The sequence below is a fragment of the Numenius arquata genome, chromosome 2 (genome assembly GCF_964106895.1).
Source record: "Numenius arquata chromosome 2, bNumArq3.hap1.1, whole genome shotgun sequence".
In the NCBI taxonomy this organism is placed as follows: Eukaryota; Metazoa; Chordata; class Aves; order Charadriiformes; family Scolopacidae; genus Numenius; species Numenius arquata.
The window spans coordinates 34,806,831-34,834,412 of NC_133577.1; the positions used below are offsets into that span (position 1 = coordinate 34,806,831).

At 40.3% G+C, this 27,582-nt stretch overlaps 1 protein-coding gene across 2 annotated transcripts in view; it reads left to right on the plus strand.

Moving 5' to 3' along the window:
- The window catches only part of DAAM2 (dishevelled associated activator of morphogenesis 2), a 189,675-nt gene that overhangs the window by 86,778 nt on the left and 75,315 nt on the right, over positions 1–27,582 (plus strand). For both annotated transcript variants that reach the window (XM_074144494.1, XM_074144492.1), the window contains exons 3-4: positions 3,770–3,859; positions 23,893–23,967. In XM_074144494.1, coding sequence (XP_074000595.1) covers positions 3,770–3,859; positions 23,893–23,967 — 165 coding nt within the window. The remainder of the gene's footprint in view (positions 1–3,769; positions 3,860–23,892; positions 23,968–27,582) is intronic.

Sequence of the window (27,582 nt, forward strand, 5' to 3'; positions counted from 1 at the left end):
CAGTCACGGTGGTCTTCTGATCTTCTTCTATAGAAAGGGGATAGGAGAGGAAAGATGATTTGGAGGGTTCCTGTATTTTTCAGGGATGTCTTGGTTCTTTATAGGGTTGGATTTGATTAAGGGAGGGGGGTGTGTGTGTGTGCATGTAAGCCTCTGGTTCTTCCCACTCCTTTCTTCCTCTCAGTGAAGGAGCACACTTGCTGAAGACTAACTTCGGGATAGGGTGTTGAAGAGCTTGACTGCTGCTTTGCATCCTGGAGAAGGTGTCTCTTTCCCTGCATTAATATTTTGTTTGCTACCTGCCCATCTGACCTGGGGGTTAGAATCCAGGATTTTGCCTCCTAACAAAGACAAACACTAGCTATTCAAAAGGAAGGGTAATTCATCCTCCATGTCCTTTTCTAGTCAGCTGTGTTTGGGTTTGCCTCTGGTGATCATGTTATGCCTGGAACCCTAAGCAGTTTCCTTGTCACTGTGCTAACTGAGCTAATGTGATGACTTCTAATGTTCTTCCGGTTTAATCTACCCTCCAGAGTCAAAATAAAGTAAGGTGTGGATGCACATTGCTCCCACTGGATCTTCCATCCTTTCAAACTACCTTTCTAGGCTTCTGTCCTGAAAAGAACGCAAAATTACATGACTGGAAGTTGCATATTCGTATTGCCCCGTTGAAAAGTGCTCTGTATGTCCCTGATACTGCAGGTGTCCAAGGCAGTGTCTAGAAACTGCTAAGTGTCAGCATCTTGCCCTCTGGGTGGTTTTAGTGAATAGGAATGAATAGGAACCATTTTGATGAAATGGTTGTCTGGAACTATATGGTTTGAGATCATCATTCAGGTTTGTGCACAGCTTCTGGGAAGAGCTTTTGCTGCTTGTCTGGTCTGCTACCAGACTCCAGAAAGAACAGAATGAATTAGAAAACTGGGTTAGTTGTTCTAGATTAAAAGAAAGAAAGAAAAAAAAAAAAAAAAAAGCGCAACTAAGATCATTAAGCAGTTCAATAAAACAATCATAACTTTTTAAAGAATTTAGCTGAGCCCAGCCAGCTCACTTCAGATGTGTATTCTGGCCTCTTTGGTGGTTCTTCCAAACCTGGCATTTTTGATTGCCTGTCTGCCCCTCCTTTCCCTCCCACATGCTTGACCTCCAACAGAATTCCTTCGCTTGTCTTAAGACCTTACATGTCGTTTCATTCTCCCTCTCCCCCCAAGAATGTGATCCTGGCCTGAGCTTTCTAATTGTGTGTAGCAAGGATAAAACTCCTTGCCTCGCTTGGCTGCCCCCTTGTTTGGAAACTCACCCTAAACATTTCCACATGGTTTGCACTCTTCTTGCACAGCTAAAATTCTTTTTTCAGAGGTTTTTTGCCTTTAAACTTTTTCTTGTTTAAAAAAACCCTCCAGCTTCTTCTACCTTGGGCTGCTGGCACTGACCTCGCCTTGTTACTGTTTGCATTTCTTTTGTACCTTTTTGCAGCTGAAATCTCTATGGGCTTTTAAATCTGTCAGCAGCCGCTACCAGGCTCAGTGTGCAATTTAGCTCACTGTTTTCACAAGTTTCCCAGCCCTGAATGCTTTCCAAATGAGCCATTGTTGGGCTGAGTTAAAGAGGTATTGTCTCTGCTTGGGCTAGGTTAGTGTGGGTGCCAGAATCTGCATGTGTAGCGTTCTTAGCACTGCAATGTCATTTTGATATTGGACCCCTGGACACTTCCTTCACCAAACACTTGCAAATATATAGGAAAAAGAAAACCCTGCCAAAACTGATTCATTGAAATGTTATTGGAAGCTTGTATTTATATTGCTGAAACTCTCATTTAGACATCTTCGGCTGTCCCTGCTCATGCAGACTGCTTGCTATGAAGACCATTCTTATTTGTTTAATTCCCATTAGCACGTGAAACTGACGGCTGTGATTGGAGGCCTGTTTTGGTCAGCATTGAATAAACACAGAGCAAGTAGCAATCTTTGATGATTTTAGAGACATATTGTATAGGAAGGGAGTCTATTATTATCCACCTTTTACAGAAGAGAAACCAAAGCTGTGGAATTTGGTAGTGTATCCAGAGGGAACTTGTGACAGAGTTGTGAGTCAGCTCCAGATCACAGCATTATAGAATCATAGAATGGTTAGAGTTTGAAGGGTCCTTAAAGATTATAGAGTTCCAACCCCCCTGCCATGGGCAGGGACACCTCCCACTAGAGCAGGTTGCTCAAAGCCCCATCCAGCCTGATCTTGAACACTTCCAGGGATGGGGCACCCACAACTTCTCTGGGCAACCTGTTCCAGTGCTTCACCACCCTTACCGTAAAGAGTTTCTTCCTAGTATCTAATCTAAATCTCCCCTCTTTCAGTTTAAAACCATTACCCCTTGTCCTATCACTACACTCCATGATAAAGAGTCCCTCCCCATCTCTGCTGTAGGCCCCCCTTCAGGTACTGGAAGGCTGTTATAAGGTCCCCCTGGAGCCTTCTCTTCTTCAGGTTGAACAGCCTCAACTCTCTCAGCCTGTCTTCATAGGAGAGGTGCTCCAGCCCTCTGATCATCTTTGTGGCCCTCCTCTGGACCCGTTCCAACAGGTGCATGTCCTTCCTGTGCTGAGGGCTCCAGAGCTTGACACAGTACTCCAGGTGGGGTCTCATGAGAGCAGAGTAGAGGGGCAGTATCGCCTCCCTTGACCTGCTGGCCACGCTTCTTTTGATGCAGTCTGGGATGGGGTTGGCTTTTTGGGCTGCCAGCATGCACTGCTGGCTCATGTCAAGCTTCTCGTCCACAAGCACTCCCAAGTCCTTCTCCTCAGGGCTGCTCTTAATCCATTCTCCGCCCAACCTGTATTTGTGCCTGGGATTGCTATGTCCTAGGTGCAGGGCCTTGCACTTGGCCTGGTTGAACTTCATGAGGTTTGCACGGGCCCACCTCTCAAGCCTGTCCAGGTCCCTCTGGATAGTATCCCTTCCCTCCAGCATGTTGACCATGCCACACAGCTTGGTGTCGTCAACAAACTTGCTGAGGGTGTGCTCTATGCCGCTGTCCATGTCTCCAACAAAGATGTTGAACAGCACTGGTCCCAGTACTGATCCCTGAATTATCCTTCATTTTACAAACGTAAGCTTGACTAGGCTCTAAAAGGGTGTGTTCCACTAAACTCAGTTTTCTTAACGGAGACTGAATTTGCTGGTCTGTTCAACCTGATGTGATGCTGTGTGGAGATACATCCTTTGTCTGAAACACTGGTTGTCTTGCTGGAGACTGTGTGGTTCAGAGGACAAACAGTTCAACCTGTAGGTTGCTGTTGACATTACTGACACTAGAAAACTGTCTCCTGACCTTTGTTTAAAAGATACAGTGGTTTCACAGTTCTGATTCCACAGAAGACCAAGCTGGTACTGCAGGCCAGGAAAAAGGTGTATTGAAGTTTTAGCTTTTCTCTAAGAGTCGTAAGGAGTGTCTGTGTCACACAATCCAATGCTTTGGGTTTTTCACGTCATGCCTTTCACGTGATCTTCCCCATCCTTGACTAAACATTAGTAATGGAAGTTTGACATGGGAGTTGTTCAGGCTGCCTGTCCTCATAGGTTTGCTCTGACAGGGAGCACTTGAAGTAGCAAGGTAAAAATTATGAGACCAATAGTCTTTGGGAGCCAAAGTTCACTGCCTTTTGATTGAAGGCTAGTTAACATACCTGGTCCAGGTTCCTCTCAACCTACCAGAAGTTACCAATGTAGCTGTTGACTGACTTTTTTCTGTTGTTCTTTTTCACAATCCCAGGATGAATTGGATCTCACAGACAAGAACAGAGAGGCTATGTTTGCACTCCCTCCAGAGAAGAAATGGCAGATTTACTGCAGCAAAAAGAAGGTATAGCTGTTGTCCTGTTTGAAGTAACTCTCCAATACATTCTGTGTGCATGTGCATAGTTACTGATATACATCTAGATTTGAACTGTGTATTTATCTACTATTTACACAAGAACATGATTAAGTGATGTAAGGATTTTTATCAGCATGAATGTGGCACAATTCTCATATAACTACTGTATGCATGTGTGACCTGCAGAGAATGTTCACAAGTTTAAATCATATGTTGTCCCATTTTGAATCCTTTACATGTTTGGTTTTGGAGTTGTTTTTGTTGTTTTTTTTTTTCCTTTGAGCTGGAAGAAGAGCTATCATAGAAATGTTTTAAAGAATTTATAAAAGCTTTTGTAAGTTGCTTAGAATAGAAAATGTATTACTGAAATCTTTCAGAATGTCTTCAAATATCTGTAAAGTATGTAATAACAGAGATGTCTTAAAACTTGGTAGTCCAAGGTCTTCTAGAGCTTGTAGGAAATGTTCCATATTGCAGTGGAAAGTGAAGACAACCAGCTCCTATCAATTTCTATGTAACACTTCTCTATTCAAGGTCTTAAAATTTCTGACAAACCAGGGAGAGGGGCACTACAGAGGCTGATGTGTCACATTGAGTGTTTTGTCACTGGCAGAAGGAGGAACAAGTGAATTGACAAGTTGTATCACTCTTGCAAAACTTGTAAAAGAGGAATTCCTGCAGGAGTGGTGGTATAAAAGTTTTGCTGCTCCAGGAAGGAAACAGTCAGAAACAAAGATAGCCCTGACAGCATGTATTCGTTAACAAAAAATGTTAGGCGAAAAAAGGTGTGGTGAGTTTGTTGGTTAGTTTTATTTCCCAAATGTGCAAGTCATGCCATGAGAGCATCACTGTTTATACGTAAGTCTGCATAACAGAAGCTGAAAGAGTAGGTTTAGATTTCAATGCTGAAGATGGCAGATTGAACCCCTGATGGTGGCGATGGTCCTAAGGTTGCATTTGATGCCTTTCTTCCATAGAGTCATAGAACGTGTTGGGTTGGAAGGGACCTTTAAAGGTTATCTAGTCCAACCCCCCTGCAGTAAGCAGGGACATCTTTAACTAGATCAGATTGCTCAGAGCCTCATCAAGCCTGACCTTGAATGTCTCCAGGGGTGGGGCCTCCACCACTTCTCTGAGCAACCTGTTCCAGTGTCTCACTGCCCTCATTGTAAAGCACTTCTTCCTAATGTCTAATCTAAACCTACCCTACTCTAGTTTAAAACCATTACCCCTCATCCTATCGCTACATGCCCTTGCAAACAGTCCATCCCCAACTCTCCTGCAGGCCCCCTTCAGGTACTGAAAGGCCGCTATAAAGTCTCCTTGGAGCCTTCTCTTCTCCAAGCTGAACAACCCCAACTCTCTCAGCCTGTCTTCATAGGAGAGGTGCTCCAGCCCTCTGATCATCTTTGTGGCCCTCCTCTGGACACACTCCAACAGGTCCATGTCCTTCTTGTGCTGAGGGCTCCAGAGGGCTGCTGAGGTCTCCTCTCCTTGGGAGAAAAGTGGGGGGGGAATTTAGCTTTCTTACCATGAAAGCAAAACTCAGTCAAACCAATCAGATGGGTGCTTTGCATGTGTGTTGCTTTTGGCTGAAATGCATCACACAGGGAAGTTAATAGCAATAAATTAGTTACAGTGCCTGTGAGCTACCAATAATTCAGGAAGTACGTAAGAGCAGTCTAGGCTCAGTTGTCTTTGGTGTTCCCTCCATTCTTCTGCCTGCTGGTACACAGAGCTTGCAAGTGGAGCGAAGGTGCAGGCTGCTGTGATTAATGTCTGCTTTACATTTTTGCTGGCTGGCTCAGCTGGCTTTTTCAGCTCTGGTGGGAGAGGATCTATTTGTAGCCGTCTTGGAGAACCACACATTCCAGCTCCTGGACCAGTCTGCCTTGACGGGAAGATTCAGACTTTAATAGGCTTTAATGCATTTAATATGTTGGTTGGATTCAGTACATAACAGACCTCCAGAATTAAAGAAGTTGTGTTCTGAAAAATCTTTATAATGCATTTATAGCGCAGCCTCAGTTAGCTCAACTCCAGATATCCAAAATGATGTACTAACTGGAACAGGATACTGTTGCCAGATGTCTATTCATTACATTGTAGATACTTTCAATTACTTGAAACCTTAACTGTCCAATGTTATTCATTGTTTCCCTCACAGGCAGGCAGATGATGGGTGATGACATCTCTCTCTCTAGCCTACTACTTAATCCACCTATCATCGTTGATTTACAGTGACAGATAAGCTTGTTGTAGGCTTCCCTTTAGAGGAGAGCTGTCTTTTCCCTGAAGAATTTGTAATGTAATTTTAGCCACATAGGGCCCAGTTCCTCACTTGGCAGAATCCTGTCAGCCATCCAGGACAAGCCCCCAGAGAGCCCTGTCTTGCGTATGTTGGGTTCTTTGAGTTTCCTGGGAAGCGAGGGCTCTACGCTTTGTAACGTGGCAAGTGAAAACACTATGAGCTAGAAGGTCAAGAAGTGCAGGTTGAGGCTACTGCTCACAGTCATTAATCTCGGATACCCTTTCTAGTCTAAAAGTAACGGAAGGTCAGAGCTTCCTGATTTGCTCCAAAGGTGGTGAGATTAGTAGACTATCTTAAGTAAACAAATGTCACTTGCCAAAATGAAGATCAGTCATTGTTGTAGGTGCACTGTCCGTTTATCTTGGCAGTTAGTTAGACTTTGGATATAATCTTTCTATGGTACTTGTTTCCAAGGTGGTAGCAGAAAGTCATTATAGTATCAAAAAACTCATTCCACCTGTTTCTTGTACCAAGCATTCTTGAAGAAATGGGGGAAGACATGTATATCTGTGCATTTAAAGTTCTATGCCAGGGGCACAGCTTGCCAGTCAACGTTCCACAGTACTCAAAGGAGATTCAGTTCTGGATTGAAATTCCATGATTGTGGGTAATATCTCCAGAGGAGCATTCACACAGTATTATACAGGCATGCTTGTGTTGATCATTTTTGGCCACTCTATGTTCATATCTGAAACCATTAGTACTAAAAAAAAATCACCCATGATTTGATCTAAAGCAGTAGCTTCAGCTAGCAGCTGTAGTGAATGCTTCACTCTCATTTGTGGAGTAACTATTTGCAAGGAATTAAGGTTGCTATACTGGAAAATGTTAACGTTCTTAAATAACTAAAATGTTCTTAGTCTCAGCTGTCCTCTACCTTGCCATTAATGAGTACAGAATGGACAATGAGAGATGCAGTTGTCTTAATTTGCATCAGAAGAATCATTAGTCAGTCACCACTGGTGGCACCCTGACCCTCTCCTCAAAACACTAGTACTACATGGTTTAGATTGCCTCTTTCTCGGTAGTATTAACTTCCCCTGATACCGTATTGAGTTATAACTAAAGCTACATCTAGGCAGAATACATATGATGATATCCTCCCCCAGTTCAGGTACTTTATTATGGTTTTGTTTAGGATAATCTTCATGTCTCACCATCAGCTGAAATTCAGGCTTAGATAAAACATATAATCCCCTTCTGTAATTCTAATTCCTTCCTGTACAATTGTCTAGATTTCCTACTAGTTATATGTTTTGCAGGAATTAGATTAAGCACTAGACCATGGTTTCAGATGTATTTATTTGTAAATTTCTGGTGTCAAGGTTTAGAAAACCACTGTCATCCAGTGCAGTTTTACCAGGAGCTGGTACTAAAGTACATAATCTCATTAAATATTGAACAAATAATGATATGAAAAGAAAAAGTTGTCAGCTCAATTATTTCATGTGTAAATGAGCTCATATTTGGATCCCAAAAAGGGTAGAAAATGCACTGGTTCAGCACACATTGCTTTGGATGCAGTCTGTGTTTGTAAGAATGAGGCCTCTTTGTGCGGGCAATAGCTTGTTGCCTTCTGTACAATCCTACAAGTTCTTAGACTTATTACTATTGGAAAGCAAGTCAAGTTGTTTTCTTTTTATGGCCTTTCCTGCCTCCAGAGACTAATTTGTAAGCCTTCAGTTGAGCACATTTTAGTAGGAAGCACACGCGTTTTGCAGAGTAAAACCAGTCAGGTTTTTTTACTTGTGTTTCTTTGAGGGAAAAATTGGTAGCAAATCTCTTTCCAAATTATAGTCAAACTGGACTAGCTGTATCATACAGCTTCTCTCAAAATGAACAAATCAAACTGACAGAACACTCAATCCTAATAACTATGTTGAGCTTTCCTAGGTATTTTGGGGTTATTTTGTACTCTTCTGATTTTAGTTGTACCTTAGAATACCTGCTTTAAGTTGATTGTGCTTTGCCTACTCAAGTGAGATTATTCAAACTCAAGTAGTGAAGCAATAATCAGCGCACTGCAACTTTCCGGAAAGAGGCATTTATGGCATCTGAAAAAAGGGTATATGCTTATAATACTTAAATTGATTATATTTTTTTTCTATCATGGGAAACAGATCTAGAGAAAGGCTTCCTCATAATAGCAAAATAGGCTTAAAAAACTGAGAAAAATTTATCTGAACCAAACACTATAACAGCTAATATGCAGAAAAGAAAATTTACTTATGATTCCATCCCCTGAAATTATTTTTTTTAAGATTTGTCTATTATATTTTTCATCTACCTGATGAATAAAAAAATTTAGTAAACTGAATATGAGAATAGGAGTCAGGAAAATCCTTGGTTCTAAAAGTCTTTGATATAAATAGTTGTATAATTTCAAAGAACTTATCATTATTATGTTTATATGTAAATGCATTTCCCTCTACCTGAAAGAAAGAGTCGCTAAGTTAGGAAACTTTGTGCCAGTGTTCTGGCCATGCCATCCTCTCACAACTTTTCCATGCACTATATGAACGTGGTTTGGCTGCATACAACATTCTTTTTCCCCTCTTCCCCACTCCTCTTCCCCACTCCTCTTTCCTCCCTCTTTCCTCTTTTCCCTTTCCTTCTTGAAACTGTTCATTCTGTTTCCTTTCTGCCCCTATCTGTCTTCTAAGGTACTCTTGTAGGAATGGATTTTGTGGTGAAGTCTCTGGATTCGGGAGAGCTCATTGCAAGGAGCAGGAAGGATGGAGTGGAAGGCACGTTTGTGCATTACGCAATCACTAAAGAGTCCGGGTCCTTTGGACTGAGGTTGCAGGCCAATGTCGAAGCCAGTGAAGCTGAAGTCCAGGTGCAGAGCACCCCAGATGCCCTTCTAGAGAAGGTTTATGTCTCTCCCACAAAGCAACAGCAGATACTGCTGCATCACCTTGTGTTCAGTTCCCTTTTCCTAAATTGAGGGCTGTCTCCAGCCCTACATTAGGCTTCAGAATGCCCTGGGGAATCCTGGCCTTAGTCAAACTTTAGCTTTTAGTGGTTTTACTGCAGTCTTTTTATACCATTTGCAGCTCAGTTTCACAAACTCCCACTTTGGTCCCATGCTGGCTGTCTAGTAATGACGAAGATAATGTCTACACGTCAGGTTTTGATTTTTCCTTTCTTTGAGAGTTTCTCTGAGCTTTTCCCTTCAGGTTTGCATTGTCAGCAGAATGTCACCATAAAAAGTATAGCTTGATATTGTGCAGCTGGATACAGAGTAAGATACTTCTGTCCTCTACCCCCATGCCCACACCTGCCTTCAGACTCTTGCAGAGTTGTAAGCAAAATTTGCAGTCCAAAACCAGACTATATTACTGCTATAAAACCTGCTTGAAACCCAGCTGCACTTCCAGCTTCTAGAGGGTGAAATTCACCCTGTGCCTTGGATTCATCCTCCTCTTAATACTTTAAATATAAAAATTAATTCATATGTACGATATAAATTCATATATGTATGTGTGTATACTAAAAAAAAAAAGAAAAAAGTAAATCCGCTGGAGGAATCTAAGCTGTATTTGTAGCTTTTGATAAAATTACTTTAGCCTAGCAGGGATGACGCAGAAGATGGAGGCAAATGTAAAAGCTGGAGTCCTACCTGCCTTTGGGGAAAACTTTAAGAAGTGAGTGAAAGTTCCTGCACCTACTGTTTGTTCTTGAGTTGCTCTGTTCTCTGTTTTTGCTGTGAAAAGGCAGTTATTTTTCAGCTAGAGTGAACTTGCAGGGCTTTTCTTCCAAAACCCTGAGGTCTTTTCTTTGCATTTAAGGCTTCATATGGAGGCTCTGTGAGCAGGAGGCTGCAGTACATCTGTTGTATTTAGATAGGAGTTCTGTAATTTGTGCTGTAGGAAAGTATTCATTTCTTTGGGTTCCTACTTTAAAGTAGGAGATATACATGGAGATAGTCAGAGGAAGATAGATATTCCCTAAAGAAGAGAGGAAAAGGATCTTCATCTGGTCTCATTTAGTGATACAATACACCAGATGAAGATCACACCATTGTGTTGTCTGAGTGTGGGTTTTTGGGTTTGTATTGTCTGATCTGAGCTATGAAAGCCCTTTGGGGTTCATCCTTTCTGTATGAAGAGTGCCAAGCACGTGGTTGTCTCATAATAAATGAAGTGGGTGGTTTGAAGTTGTATTGTTTTCAATTCTATCTTCTTGCAGTATTTTTTCCTCTTTGAAATACTCTTGGAGTCTGTTATTGATTTGGAATATTAAACTGTTTTGTTATGGATTTATAGTTATAAGGAGTATTTAATGTGTCCCTTTAAGTTCCCTTCTTTAGAGCTGTTATTCCACATGCTGTGTCTGGGAGCAGCAGACGTGAACACACAAGATGATTTGCTGCAGTATTTGAGAAGCCATTTGTAAGGAGTCCCGGTTTGATGAGGCTTGGATGTGACTTTATGAGAGTTTTTCTCCCAGCTTTGCATGAAGTGTTTAGGGGGGGGAGTATGGGTGGGTGCTTCTCTTTCCCTGGGAAGTCTGAAAAACACAGAGTAACTCTCACAGCACATGCAATAGCCTAAAAGCAAAAGCAGCTGGTAGACAGTAGGAGGCTGAAGAAGCTGTGTCAGACTTGGAGCGCTTAGCGCAAGTGTATTGCTGGCTAAACAATGAGGATACCTGATGACCACAGGGCACAGCCCTTGCAAAGCCACATTGGAGCTGAAGAATTAGACTTTATCTGAAGTCTTTGGTCCATAAGAAAATTGTTTCTCTTCCTACCAATGCTTTAGAAGTTTGTGGCAGGAGTTCAGCTCTTCAGTCAACATTTTAATTTAATTCAGTATTCAAACCTAGACAATGACTTGAACAACCTGATCTAACTTTGAAATTAGCTCTGCTTTGAGCAGGTCCCTTCTGCCTGAGGCTCCTTCCATCCTAAATTGTTTTGTGATTTTCTAAGCTGACCATAAATCAAGCTAGGAAAGCAGCTGTACAGCCCTGTAAAGAAAGGGGACAACAGTAAGGCTCTGTGCAACTTACTATCTCCTGTGCTACTGCTGTGAGACCAACTCCTTGAAATAGGCTGTAGCAGAAGATGTTATTTGGTTCCCTCTCAGTGCCTGGAATCCATGGTTGCTTTTGGTCTGAGTGACTGCATGACTTCCTTAGCTCAGGAGACTGCTGATGAAACAGTCTGAAATGTGGAATTTCTCAAATGAATTCTCTGAAAATAGACTTGCTTTCCGTTAGCCTATGGCTCAGTGGAAATCTCATAACACTGGTAAATCACAGTGGGAGGATTTGCCCTTTGCAAACCGCGGCATTCCTTCAACTGGATGTTTGGAAAAAGCCAGCAATTGTGGAGTTAACTTGCTTTTTTCCCACCAGCATCTGTTCCTTTTTTTGTTAACAGAATGACTTCATGCTCAGATGTTTGGGATGATTTGTTAGCCTGACGCTGACATTGGGTCATTCCAGTATCTTTAGTCTAGGTATGGAAGACAAGCACATGGCTTCAAAAATTACTTTGTTAGAAATGCAAGCAGGCTTTAGAGCAGTAAATTCAGAAACTCTGGCCTATGACAAGCACAGGACATAATGGGAAGTAACAAAATGCAGCAAGACTCACTAATGCAGCAAATGCACACATTTCCAGATTAGTGGTATACTTGGGTCTTTTCAGTGTGAAAGACTGCAAAAAGTGTTTGATTAATGGCACCTGTTAATGTGTGTTGAGGGCTGAAGTAGTAGCTCCCAAATTTGGGCAACATGGTTAGTACACTGTAAAACAAGGCCTAAAACAATATACATTTCCTTTTACGTCATGTAATGCAGAGAATGTGTTCTTGCTGGAAGAATAAAACTTGAGATTTATATAAGACACCATGTCATTCTTTTATAGTTCCAAATAATGAATTTAGTTTTTTTTTTCTCCTCTCACATAAGTATAAATTTGTTGATATTGACCCCATGATTCCTTCTGTAGGTCAGTGTACCTAAGAACAAATACTGGCCATTTTGTATGGTTTATCATTAATTTCCTGTAATTGTGTCTTCATGGGCTTTTTCCTTGATATTTTCCTTTCTATAGCAAGTACTCCAAAGTGGTTACTTTGAGAAACAATATAGGAGGCTTAATGATGTGAGAGACTCCTCTTAAAAATATATTTCTTTTCTTGGAGTCACTCTTGTAGTGTTTTAAAGGATGAATTCAGTGTCAAGGAGGCAAAAATGCTTGCACAATTCAGCTGGTATACCATTATTACAGACTGGAGTCAGGATACCTAAAAGACGACATTGTAGCAGACATAAGAAGAGATAAGGAGTTTTTAAAAATCATTCATTTTACTTGGTTTATGTTTTCCATGCTACAATGCTAACAGTTATAGACTCATTTATTTATCTTGGTGTAAGAGGTTATTTTGGGTCAGGGCCTTGAAATTATATATTTATTTATGTATAATTGAAAAGTCTTCTCTTCCCCACCCCCCCATGGGAACGGGATGGAATATTTTTAGTTTCTTCCTCCCTCTCTCTCTCTCCAACAAGAAAGCTTAGCTATTGCTTAGAAAATGCCTTCCCAGCTCTTTTGTTCAAACTGCTGAAGACATAAACGCCATAAAATTGCCATGGTATTTGCTATAGGTATTCTGAGTATGTAGGATTTGGGTGTCTATCTTGCAGTTCTGCATTTTTCAGGTGTGCTACTAATGGTCCAGTTGAAGTTAGCACTCAACACTTCTCAAAAATCAGGCCCAAAATAGTCCTGAGTTTATACAATGATAGTTGGAAAATTGTCATCATCATGCCTAATGCTGTGTTTTGCATTTGGCTTGCATTATGTGGGAGCTTGGGAGAACTCAGTGGGAGCAGATTTGACCCTACCATGGAAAAAAAAAGAAGGAATAAAAAAAAAAAAAAAGAGAAAACATTTATCCAGCTGTCATCCTACTAGAATGGTGTAATTTGCTGTACTTAAGAACAAAAATAATGGTGAGCAATCCAATTCTGCTGTATGGGAAGTGCGTGTAAATGCTGATTCTGTGATTTAGTTGCTGTCACTGCATTATGTTCTGTCCTTGTCTGTCCTCTTGCAAAAATTCTGGGTCTTCACAATCTAAGTATGAGTGAGTCCTGCTGATGGTATGCAATAATAATAATAATATATACTGTGTACAATGCAGTTCTCACCGTTCAGATTAGTCTTAGGTGAATAAGCAAGAGCAAAAATATGTAAATGACTGGTGTATTTCTCTGGTATGTGAGAAGCAGATTTGGCACAGACCAGGGCTCACTCTTCTCTGTGTTCTGAATTTCACTGAACAGTCACCAGCCTTTCAAAAGCCAGTGAATACTGAGCAGGAAGAGTTGCTGAATTCCCTGTCTTTGCAGTGAAAAGTTTAGAAACAGGCACAGTAATGAATTGTTGCCAGGGTCTAGTGATAGCCATGAAGAGGAAGAAAGAAATTTCCTTCTACTGTTCAGGAGAATTGTTTAGCATTCACTATATTCAGGTGTGACAGTTTCAGCTGCACACCTGAATCGAGGAGAAAATCGTGTTGTCTTCCATGATATTCAGTCATCTGTTGAAAGGCACCTGGCATCCCAAACATTTTGCAGGTGTAACAGGTGAGAGAAATGAAGGCTGGGAGAAAGGAAACAGTTTTACCTGAGTTTATGGAAAGGAGAGAGAGACACAAAGCAACTGAATGATACACTCAAATACCAGGTTAGCAACTTAAAAGCCGTGGGCCTCTCAGTCTATATTTATTCCCTTTGTTCAGCTGTCCAACATCTCCTAACTTACTGGGTTTTTTAATAGTGACTGTGTTTAAATGAGGGAGACAAATAGAAAATACATGACTGCTTTGACTGTCCAGCTGTCATCGCTCTTAGGAAAGGGCCCAGAGTAGAAGTGAGCTGGAGCAAGCAGCGGTGTCACTGGAGAAACAGACACTAGATGGACATGTTGTGGACAGTGAAGAGAAACCTTTTAGAGTTTGGCATTAACAAATTCTGTGTGTGCTTCCAGAAGGACTTGTCCTAGGTAGCTGTGCTGGCTCTAGGTAGGTGAGTTCTAGGTAATTCCATGTATCTTTGAGCATGGTTAGTGGCATTTCATTCCCATCATCAAGCAACATGATTGGGTGATTACTATGAATGGTAGGTGACTTCATTTTATTTAGAAAAGATTGTAAGTGGTTGCTTGCTGCAGATAAACAGAGTAGGACAAAAAGATAAACTTTCAGGGCAGGCATGTGGCAGACAGGAGGCCCAGTTATGCAGGCTGGGCTCTTCTGTGGCTTTTCAGATTGCATAAAGAATGCCAGGAGGAGAAGGAAAGGAAGTGAGGAAGGAGACTGTCCAACTGACGTAAATACTGGTGGGGTAGGGATACAGTTGAAAACAGTGATGTTGGAAAGGGAACAAGGTAAGATGGGTGGGTGAGGAAAAAGTCCATTTCTGTATCCACAGCATGTTGACTGTAAGCGGAAGAGGGTCAATACTAGAAAGGAAATGTACACGCAATACTTTTACATAACACAGAATAAAAAGTAGTAGGGACAATGCAGAACTTGGATGTTAATGAAACAATAGAGTACGTCCCACAGCTGTTTAGGATTTGTTGGGATAATGACAGATTGTTGGCTTCACCTGCCACAGGAATTACTGCAGAACTTTGATCCTGACGTTAAGCTTGCCACAGGTTTGTGGGAACAGAGCTCTGTTTCAGGAGTACAATCTAAGGCCACAGCCACACACCTGGAGAGTGGGTTGTGTCTATGAGACATGTTGTCTTCTCCTGAAGACCTGCTGAGTAGACTGATCATGAACTGACCTCCTGACTGGTAGGATCCTCCATAGTGGACATTTCCCTTCACCTCCAAAAGAAGTATACAGAATGGGCTGAGGAAAGGTAGGCTTCTGAGAACTTCTTCATTGGGAGTGCAGGCAATTCATGAATTGCCTTATTTAGCAGCTCATTATTTAGATTATACACTTATCAACTGCAAAATATCAGTTGATTGATTTGGGGCTTGTGAAAAGTAGAGTATATGAGAGGTTTTAAACATGAGTATGGACTTCAGCTAATAGGGCAGAATGATCTTTAGGCAGCAGTGAAGTCAGGAGAACATATCCAACAGGAGATCAACTTCTATGACAGCAGTAAAACATTCAGTGGATGAATAATGCATAATACTGGGAGACTTCAATTTGTCAAGTAAGCTTTGTCCTGAGGGTTGAAGGTGCTGGATAATTCAGTGTGGCTTCAGCTGTACGTTTTAGTAGTTCTGTAAATATAGGAAGAAGTTATCCTCTTGGTCACTGCACTATACCCATAAGTTAATGCCTGGTGGTGGGTGAATCCCCATCCTACAGCAGGGCTAAATATGTTTGAGGAGGGACAAGCACGTTTGTACAATCTGTAAATGACAAGAGGAAGCTGATGCAGTCAGTGCTGGCAGCAGTATACATCTGTCTGTATTGAGGAGGATGATAACAAGCCAACAGAAGAGGAAAGATAGGTTCTTAAAACTAAAAGTGTATTATGCAACCCTGCTATAATTTAAAGTTCCTTAAAATGGGATTCTCTCCATCAGTAATCTATAGTAAGTCTTGTGCCAGACATGGTTATTGTAAAGCTTAATCTTGGTTTAAACACTACAAATATACAGTTCATTAAAATCAGTGGTTGAGACTTATGAGACCTTAGAAAAAATTAATTTTTATCTTCAGCTCATAAGACTGCACAACAACCTTTCCGCCTGTCAGGTGTGGCATTCCAGTCCATTTTCAGTGAGAAACTATGTATCTCTGTGTGTATATGCAATGGATCTGGCATATTTGCTGGAAGATAAGAAATAAAGGCATGGCCCTCATCTCCATTAGACTGATACCAATTAGAAGAAATTAATTTGAAGTGGTTTTGAGTGTTGGATTAGGTTGGAAATGACACATCATGTCTATACAACTTCTGGAGTTGGTATGTCTATGGGTGCTTGGGAAGCCAAACAAGTGATGGATGAAATAAGCAGTTCAAAACAAAGCATGTATTTAACTTTATTTGAAAGTTTTTTAGCCTGTGATAGGGCAAACCATCTTTCAGAAATGACTGTTAGTCTGTTTTAATTTCTAAAGGCTGGGGAATTTCAGCAGCATTGAAGCTTCTCTCAGCATTATGAAAAGATTTCTAAGAAGGAATCCTCATCCTTCATAAATGTATTCCATTTTCACTTTCATGCTTTTAGACTTTATTATATTTTGTGGCAGTGAGTTTCACAGTTTGGCAGTATAAGAAATTTTGTGATATAAATAATAATATGAAGCCTTTGAGTTTTCCTTTGAAAGGCTGGTTAGTAACCAGCATCAGAGGTCATTGTTAGGTCTATCAAGTTACTGGCAGTAGACAGAGATCAGGCTAAATGAAGCAAAAAAATCAAAAAAAGAAGAAAACCTCCACCCTGTGGTCCGTTAAGTAGAATATTCCTGTGTCATAATCCAGTGAACTGGAAGCATGTATGGCTATACCTGACCTTTATGAGAGGCAATTAGAACTCCCTAGTTGCATGCTCCAGCTGGCAATTAATGAATATTCCCTTTTAATGACTTATACAGTAGACTGCTTTTGTGGCAGAAGGGTTATTATCTGCACATCAATAGCTTAATTCCAGGGAGAGAAGTAATATTTGTTTTTCTCACTCCGGATAAATTGTGCTTAAAAGGCTTGGATATAGCTCCCTCCCCCAAACCCTGAGAATATTTGTGTAAATGCTAGTTGTGGAGTCTGGGAAATGGAGTAGTGACCACATCTGTGTAGTGAGTGGCTCTGTCCTATGGTCTGTCCTGTTTCAGAATTAGCATCTCTTGGGACATGGTTGGCTTATTGGCTTAAATGTATTTTAGCTCCAATTCTGAATTAGTATTTCATCCCACAGCAGATCAAACACATTTTGTGTCTTTTAATGAAAGGCCTTTTTATTCATGCAACTTTGGCTGCTCTGAACTGAGACATAGCCAATAGGATGGACAGTGTGTTAATGAACAGGTAGATGTTTCTTTGAAAGTTGAACTTCTTGGAGTGAAGAAAAGTCAGTAAGTCAGTCAGTCATGGAAAACGTGGAGAACTGTGATTTGGATGAGAGTGCAGTACAACTTCAGTGTGGATTGATTCTTGGCTGTACTACAGATTTCCTGTGTAACTGGGAGCTGCGTAATTGCATCCCGTTTTCCCTGTTTCTGCTGATCTCACTGAGGGAGAAACTGAAAAACCTAATATGTGAATTTCTTTAAGGACCTTTGACAGTGTAGAGTGCAAGGTGTTACAAGATTGTATTGTATTCAGCATTAATAGCAGATGTTGCGGTAAGCCGAGTCTTTTTTTTTAAAAGTCTCTGAAGAAGAAGAGTAGCACTTGCAGGAAATACAGCACAAGTGACAACCATCTTCCATGCTCCAAGCAAACAAGAACCCACCTTGTTTATAGTGGCCAGGATATTTGTGTGGAGAGCAAGGACTGTGCACCTCACTTAGAAACAGAGCACGGACAGGAGTCTGAATCCTGCACATCCCAGATGAACATTTTACCAGTGAAGCTGTTGTTCTGAAGAGTGGGGGAGGGGAGGGCTTCATCCAGAAGCAGAGAATCTGTATCCAGCAAAGCTTGCATCTCAGCTGATGTGAGTTATGTTAACAGGTAAAGTTTCAGTGAACTGGCATTAAAAAAAAAAAAAAAAAAACCAAAAAAAAAAAACAAAAAAAACCCCACACCTGAAAAATCCCCAGATACTTGTAGTCAGGTTCCCAATTCCCGTTGCCATTTAATGGGAAATATGAAAAAAATAGCTACAAGGACTTACTCGGTATGAGAAATAGCATCTTTCACTTTTTCTTAAAAGGTAGTAGTTACTTGTAATGACTTCAACTCCATGATTTATATTTTCTGAACTGGATGTGATGATGCTGACCCTTCACACCGGGTAAAATAAGCTGTCTTTCACCTCTGTGAGGTACTAGAATGATGCGTGCAGGCTTTTGAGAAGAGGAACCATGCTGGCCTTAATGTGGCTTTTGCAAGAAAATACAATTCCTTATGACCTAAATATGAATTTCAGCATGCGGTGTCCGGACACTATACAGTGAACAAGCTGGAACAGGAATTTGTATTACAGTAGCCTCATTTCATATTCTTCATCTGTGTTTGCACACTGTTTTTATTGGTGTAGAGAGGAGGTCAATGAATGGTGGCATAGTTCCTTGGCCAAGAAAGATTTTAAACCCACATTTTGCAACAATTGGGTATGTGGCTTGTTCCTATTCTGTTCTGAACAGTGCAGAGCAGTAAGGTTGGCTGTCTGCAGTTCTGAAGAGATGGGTTTGAGAAGGAAGTCAAGTTGCCGATGAATAGAAGTCATCCTAATAGTACCCATGCTTGTTGTGTGACACCAATAACATACAGTGTATTTCTTGATGCATCTGTTCAAGGAGGAAGTGTTATTTTAGTTTGCATGTTAGAAGGCTTCATGAGGCATCAGCCCTGGCAATTTATCACAGGAGCATGTGTGCAGGTAGTGGCAAAGTGCATGTAATGGTTGGACACCCAGAGATGCCAAGTACCTGCTGGTCCCAGGGCGTTGGGATTTCAGAATCAGAATCAGAATCAGAATCGTAGTGGTTGGAAGGGACCTCAGAGATCATCGAGTCCAACCAACAGTAAAAAAAAAAACAAAAAACAAACAAACAAAAAAAACCAACAAAAAAAAAAAAAACCAAAAAAAACCACCACAAACAAAACCACCACCCACCACCTGAACACACAACACAACAACCAAACCAAAAACCATCACCCACCCACACAGCACCCCACCACAAACCAGTAATCTTGGACACTAGAGCATGCCCTGAAGAACCATGTCTACACGTTTCTTAAATACCTCCAGGGATGGTGACTCCACCACCTCCCTGGGCAGCCCATTCCAATGCCTGATAACCCTTTCAGTGTAGACCCTTTGTCTACATTGCATAAAAACAACCTGATATACATAATAGTGGAAATAAGAGAGTGCAGGATTCAGTGTCAGATCAGTGTCTGTTTCTAACTCTGCCAATGATTTCCTGGATGTGTTTTAATTTTCATGTCACCATATATGTCTCCAGGTCTCCATCTGCAGGACAGAAGCCTTGTAAAGTTGCTTATTTTGTGGATGTATTTATTAATGCTTTGATGTGCTCAGATTTTCAGGACACACTCTAGAGAACTGTTCAATATCGTCTGGGGTCTGTTTGGTGCAGAGTAAAATACTGATGTTTCATCGCTGGAAACTGAAATCCAGTGTTTGCCACAAAAGAGCTTCGATGCTGGCAGTTACTGTTCAGGCTTTCCCTCTGCTGTTTCTTTCAAAACTGAAACCACCTTGAAAGAAGCACCCAGCATATAAACAGTGTCTTTCATTTTCGTGATCCACTCAGCCATGAATATCTGGCATTTCCACGTGATTTCTGTAACACTAGTGTTTGGTACGTCTTTGTAGAAAGTTTTGCAACAAAGGCAGTGGTCTATAAATCTTTATTATGTCTGTTATGGCATTCTTTGTATTGCAAACACTTGTCCCACTGGCATGGCATCCACTAAAGGTCTCTCCTCTCCAGAGGACAGCTTGCCCAATGGATCAGGTCTCCCAGGATTCGCAAAAAGGCTCTAAGGATCAGCTGAGCTCTGTGCACAATACTTATGTTTTATTTTGTTTCCTTTTGATTGGTTCAGATGGTCCAAATATTTGCAGAACTCCATTAAGTCCTATTTGGGATGAAGTCATAAGTTCCACTTTACACCAAGGCATGGACCCTGTCCAAATTAGTGTCAAAGCCTATATAATACCCTGGCTATATCGTAGGCTTGTATAGTATCAAGATCCTGTTTTCACAGCAGTGACATAGTTGTTACTCCAGTGAAGAATGATATGGCCCCTTATAAAGTCCACAAGCTGACGTCTGTTTTTTAATGTAATATTTACACTATTCAAGGAGCTAAAAGAAGGCTTTGCTTTAATAGATTCCTTCAGCTAATGTTTTTCCTTATACAGATGGGTTATTGTTTCCAGCTTTTGATACCTCTGTGGCTTTGTATATTAGGGCCCCATTTTTGGTTTGGCTTTTTTTTTCTTTTTTTCCTTCTGGAGCAAGGGAAGGGTCTTGCTATTATCATTAAGTTGCCTTGCAGTTTTCTCTGAGGTTTTAGTTGAGGGTCAGAACACTGAAGACACTGAAACTAAAACATTCAGAAAACCTCGGCACCCTGTTGCCTCCCTCTTCCCCCTGCCCTGAATTGCTTTCTGCGTTTGACGTATCTTCCTGTCTCCAAGAGGAAACATGGTACAGCAATTTCTTATCACAGGCAGAACTCACATAACTTAAGCAATGAAAAGGGTTTTTGCCAATGGCTCTGATGCTACAGGCGTGAACTTGTCTCTTTTTTGAAAATATTTCCCAGATGATTGCTGTAAATAACACTGTGCCACCTCATGATTTCATGGGGCTAGATAAAAATCTACATGTTCATCGCAAGTATAAGTAGCTTTCTGGGGCTTCATAATGGAAATAGAGTGCCAGGTTTTAAGTACATAATCACATTTATTTTAGTGATGTAAAACACACATTGGCAGCCATAAAATTCTGGTCTGAATAAGGAGTGTGGAGGACCACTGAAATTAGATGGACTTTTCTGCTTAAGATGCTTCTGGGTCAAAAGAACTTCTGAAAGTGGGGATTGCATAGTGGAGTATCTGCTAGAACTTTTTTAACCTCAGCAAAGTACAGCTTCAGTCTAGGTTTTAGTTCAGGAAAAAAGCTTACGCTTGCAATGTTCCTCTGAAACCATTTTTCTCCCAATTCTAATTAAAACCAAAATGAAAACCAAAATGTACAGACTCAGAGTTCGGACCAATTTGTAGGGGACAGAGAATGGTCAAAAGCAGGATATACCAAGGACCTTATCTCATTTGGCAAGCTAACCACATATACAGATATACTTTACAGGATCAGAATCTTCTTATCTTTGATTCTGATTATGAAATTTCTAATGGCTTGTGTTCAGGTAGGAAATTATTCAGAATTCTGATTTTTTTTTTTTTAGTTTATCAATCCTGATGCTATTCATCCTACATGTCTAAAGTAGACATCTAGAAAGGTCAGTTGCAGCATTCTAGCATTTATGTTTTTTTCCCCCTAAAGAATTTTAAGGAGAAAAAGCATTGTTGCTTGTTTTGGGGTATAAAGGATAGATCCAGGCAGTCCTTAATTTACGTGTGTTTGTTTCTTTAGTTGGAGTTCAGAATGGAGGCAGGGGATGTATAGGGAACATATGTATGCCCTGTTCTGACAATGTTCTTGTGACTTGTACTCTGCAAAAAAAATTACAGTTGTCACTTGGGCTTTTATAATTCTATACAATGAAAAATTTCACAAGGGCGTATGAGCACACCTTGCACTTCAGATTGCTGGCTCAACCTCATTGCCTCCAGAATGACCTTACTTCACTACCTCTGGATTAGCTCTCTATCTCTATTGTTCTCTTTGTGTATGATAAGATTATCTTATAAAAATAATACTGTATTTATCTATGGTATGTTTTAATTTATTTTTCCATCATCAAGGTCATGTATTGACTTTTGCACAGGAGGCTAAGGTCTGCTGAGTGTGAAACTGTTGTCAGAGCTATGATTGCCATTATATATTCACAGAACAGGGGCAGCAGAAGGCAGTCAACCCATAACATATAGTCTGGCAATTCTAACTGGCTATTGGTAGGGAGCTGCGTATTTCTGTAATGTGCCATTTGACATGGATTTGGGTCCATCACATTCCTGCTGAGTGTGGCCAGGAAGGGGAAGTAAGGAAAATCAGCAGAACTTCTCACTTAATTTGAGAAAGGTCACCTTGTTCTTAATTGCACCACTTATTATCATGAGGTGGTGGGTGCATAGCAGCTGTGGATGCAATTGGTATCTCTTGCCACTTTGTCAGCCTCTCATACCTTTCATACAGCGGTAGTCTACTATATGATGCTGTGTTTGAATCTTCTGCACTTCTTAATTGTTCAGTTGGATGCAAGGGCTGAATCAAGAGTTGTGATCTGTCCAGGATGTGTCTGTACTGCAGTCCTTTGCTAGATGGGGACAAGGCTGTTTTGTGGGTGTCATGAATAGAGATACTCCTTTGGTTTACATTGAAAGGTCAGTGGAACAAAGAGCGGGGAAAGAAAGATACAAGTCTCAGTTGTGATTTTGTTTTTAATTCTAAATATGAAGTTTTTGATTTGTGCAGAATTGTTGCCATGTCTTGGTATGTCACCTGGCAGGCACTTGTCAGGTAGTAAGGTGTTTTCTGAATGTGGCTCAGCAGGCAGCATGTAGACGTATTTCGGTATTTCTCATCTCTAACCCAAACAGTGCTGGAGTAGCTGAGGTACTCTGATAGACCTGCATGTTTAATATTGCTCTCTGTATCTTCCAGAGTAACTCTTCTAGGATGAGTAAGCATTCATACACAGACAACATACACCTTTGGACATCCTTAGGATGAGTCAAGTGGTTCAATCTTTTATCATGTGCTAGGAGTCTTAATATGAGTTATTTGTAGTTTATAATGGGAGATTAGAATCCTAGAAACCAATCCTCATTTTGTTGGTGACTGTTACACCTATCTAGAAATAAAAGACTCATTAGAATGAAATCTCATTTCCATTGAGCAGCCAAGGAACAAGAAAGAATTGGTTCCTGAATAGGGTTATGTCTTCCTTTACAGAAGTTGAGCTTGGTTGAGCTTAGTCTAGTGAAGATGATTTCAGGCGGTTTATTTGGATTATAGAAGGATTAATACTACTCCTACTGTAATTGAGGGGATGCTGTTCTGTTCCTTTGGATGTTCTGAGGTTGTGCTTAACTTTTTACAGTAGAATAGAATATTTCATTTGGGAGAGACCTACAATGATCATCTGGTCAAACTGCCTGACCACTTCAGGGCTGACCAAAAGCTAAAGAATGTTATTAACGGCATTGTTCAAATGCCTCTTAAACACTGACAGGCTTGACACATTGTCCACCTCTCTAGAAAGCCTGTTCTAGTGTCTGACCACCCTCTCAGTAAAGAAATCTTTCTTCATGTCCAGTCTAAACCTAAACCACTTCTTCGTTTATCACAACAAAATGACGCAGTCTTTTCAGCTTCTTTTCAGGTTCCTTGACTTGATTTTTTTAATTATTTTTTTTTTCACATAGCAAATGTTAAATGCTTTTGTTGGTAAATCCCAATATCACTCCAGCAGCAGAGAGGCAAAATAATTTATAAGATCTGACAATATAAAGCTACAAAATGTTAACCTGTTTTCTGTATATGGGCTATCCTTCTACTTGGAAACATAGTATGTTTAAGGGACTGAGATTTGCTTCTTAGATGCCAAAGATAACTGTGTCTTGATCAAACTTTATTATTATGTGTTCAATAACCTTAGCTGAAAGGGGATTCTTCTTATCTGACAGACCATGGTGATAGTGCTAACATTAAGCTTTCAGAAATGTTTGTAATAAATGCTATAAAACACATGTATGTGCATTATACAAGAATATGAGGGGAGATACCATAATAAAGAACAGAGCAGTGAAGAATCCCAGGAGGTTCTACGGTGGCATTTCATTCTGTAAAGGCTCCTTGTGTAAGCTTGTTTAACTTTCTGTTTCAGGAACAAGAAGATCCTAATAAACTCGCTACCAGCTGGCCAGATTACTACATTGACCGCATCAATTCCATGGCAGCAGTAAGTTACCTCTCCTGCAAAGCCAGGAAGATTTCCTACCATAGAGATGTGTCTCTTTAGGAAGAATTCCACAAAGGAGAGGAAGGTCAGCCCAAGTGCATGACTGATTTAAAATAGGACTTTGGAAAGAAGATGAGTAGGTGTATTAAGAAAGAGCCCTGCTCTAGCAGAAGAACAGATTAGAAAGCACTGTAAGCATTTCCAGTTCTTATTTATACAATGCTGAGCATTGAAGGCAATCAAATTAGATTCTAGAATCAGAATGTAGATTAGATTCTGGAATTCAGAACTGGAGTAATGAGATTGGCACATAAATATTTTTAATCAGCAGCTGTGAAGGCTGTCATAAAGTATGGCCCTAACCCTCACATCTCTGCTCATTGGCACTGGTCCTGAAAAGAAGGCACAGAAATGGCTGTGGGCCTTGTTTGAATTCCTGTACAATTAAGCTGGCTTTAAACTGTGGTAGACCATAATGATCTTGAAGAGATTGTCATGCTCTTTAGTGTTGTTGGAGCACAAAGGTAGTTCATCTATGACCCCTATTTTGGACATTTTGAGGAATGTTAATGCAAATCTAGCTTTCAGCACATGCACACACTCGTGCTTGTGTCTTGGCAGGACTAGCCATTCTGAAACTGTGACAATTGAAAGCATCTTTTTCCAAAACTATACTTTTAGCTGCAGTTAGCATTTTTGGAGATCTGTGTGTCATTTGGGCCAAGTAGAGGTGAAATAATTTGGTTCTTCAAGAGGAATCTTGAGTGCAGCCTGTAAGTGAGGATTATATGAAATCATGGACAAGAGGGAGCCAAGGCCCCTATTTATCCCTTCAGAATAAAAGAGCAAGAGAATATTTGGTGAATCAGAAAAGCAACTATTTGTAAACTAGGTAAAGTTTTGTTATGTGGTTTCAAATTGATTTCTAACTAATTACAAAATAACGCTGAGGTTATTAGTCCAGTAGAAGAATTAAAGAAAAGGTAGTTGTTTATGTAAGATAATATCCACTTATATAAGAGCAGATAAATAGAGGAACATAAAGCTGTAAGACCTTAGACATCAGATAGAAGCTAACAAAATATTTGAGGAAAACTTTCTGTAATTATCCTTGTTCAATAGCATTATACATTCTCGTGGTTTGGGCTCAAACTAGGACAATAATATGTCTCTTCCTCTGAAGCATCCAGTAGAGCTGGTTACCAGCAGAAGCAGAACACCTGCATATAGCATCCACTGATCTCCTTTGATATGGTAGATTTGTATTTTGAAATTAGATCCTTTTACTGATTTTATAGCCAAATTTTGCCTCCAGTTATTCATGTGCAATGTCTACTCAGTCTTTTTTGGCAGTTGTGCAGAAGTGATGATAGAATTCTGTTTCTAGCATCTTAGGGAGCACACCTTATTTGTTCACTTGTGCTTTTATGTTTGATATCTAAAGGCTTCTCTGCACCTTTTGTATCCTGATTATGAACTATAAAATAATTTCATAAAAATAATGCCTTGATGGATGCTAAATGTGTCAATACTGATGCATTTCTCATGGTGAAATATGTCTTGCTCAGTAAAAAAAAAATCAAGATTTACAAGTTGTTATAACTCACTGTTAGAAGATAAAAGAAAAACTGCTTTCTACTGTGAGTCATGAATAACCAAAATGATCACCTTCCTTCATGCCAGATTTTCTTAGGGCAGAGTAATGAAATATAAAGAATGTCGACTTGTTTTGAGAAAAGAGGTTGAGCTTTTGTGACTGGCATGGTATTGTGCTTTGATTTCCTGACTGAACAAATTTGCTCTACAAGGACCATTAAGGAAAAAAATGAGTATGAAACCTTGCGATGTCACTGAGCCAAATACTTCTGGTAGGATTTGATCCAAGGCCTTTTGAATCCACTGAAAGTTTTTCCATTGATTTCAGTGTCTTTTGGATTGGGCTTTAAATGATCTTGATGTAAACCTGGAGTGAATATGTACACGCCACTATTGTAAATCTGGAGCAGTTCCATGGAATGAGACTATATTTTGGCCTATGTTTCTAATTTTAAACATGTTTTAAGAGCACCAATAAACACCAGCCCCGTAATGTTGTTTGCATGCCTCAGCACTGAATGATTGATAACCTTTTATTTGGCTTCAAGCCTCATGATTTATTCTTACGCTTGAAGTGTTAAGAAGACACACTGGGGTTAAAACCCCTGCTTCTGATTTACCACTTAGTTGCCTCCCTTTTAGGCAGGTGAAACTTAGTTGACTTGATTTCACAGGAATTGTATCAGTGGAAAACTGGAGTAATCCAGCTGAGAACCAGCTCCAACACACTTTAAAAGACATGTTCTATTCATTATTATTTAGACCTCTGAGATTCTTAACTTCCAAACGGTTATTTTGGGTCCCTTATAATTTCAGTTCTAAATTTAGTGGTGGGGGTTTTTTTAATTTTTTTTTTTAAACTGCATCCAAGTGGAGTTGGCTCAGAAGTGGTGAAAGAAAAACATGTTTCATGTTGCTTCCTGACACTGTCTAGTCTATTTCAGTTTGCCTCTCTTGGGCACTATCAGGTATTGCGATATTTTAATTAGAAATATTACAAGAAGTATTAGAGTTGAAATGGTAGCAATAATCAAAAACTGTTAAAATGCCTTAAGTTCTGTTTTTTTTAATAAAATTTAATCTTTGCATCTCCTATGAATTAACTGCACAAGAATCTTTTTACATGCGGCTTTCACATAGTTTCCTATGTCCTTTTGTTTAATTATGAAATTATTTTTCATATATTAGCTTGGCAAAACAGTTCTCTCTACCCGCTGATGAAATGGAAATGGCACCTTTATCGTGCTGATATCATTAAGTATCTTTCTGTGCATTTCAGCAGTCCAAGGCCCCTGTACTCAAGGATCATTTTCTCAGAAGACCCTCTGCAGTGTTACCCCGTCATATCTGCCCCTCACAGATTATGCTTGAGAGCAATGTGGTGATTCCTGACATGTTTGACATTCCCTACTTGTAACCTTAGACCACTATGTTAGGAAGCACTTTAGGTCACAGATTCCTGATCCAGTTCAAGAAGCCACACGTTTTAGGCACAGTTCTGTTCCCACAATCGTTTCTGTTGCTGTGACTTTTTAGATTTTAATAGTTTAAAAACTTAATTCTCACAGGAACGTATGACAGTAAAACTGGATCTCTTTATTAGTCTGTAGTGTGCATTTCCTGTGGTGGGACTGTCCCATCCTTCACGTAGCCTGACTGAAAGGAGGAAGCTGTAGATATGTAGAGGCCAAGTAGATCATTGGTAGAGTATCTTCTAGACCAGTCCTTCAAAGAAAGGGACAGCTGCTAATGATGTCTAATTTAGAAAGAGGAGCCTCCAATTTTTTCCACTTTTCTGATGTCTACATGCTATAAATAATACTGGTGATTGTGGGTGGGTTGCACACCCACAGTCAGAGACCATTTCCATTGTCAAGGTCATTGTCATCTTCTGCTGATTCATGAACACACAAAACTTCTTTTCTTAAAAATGCAGCACATGTAAAGAAACCTCTCTGTGCTCCTCCTGCCCTCCTCACCCTATGATACTGTCTGCTTGGCAGCACAAATAAACACAGA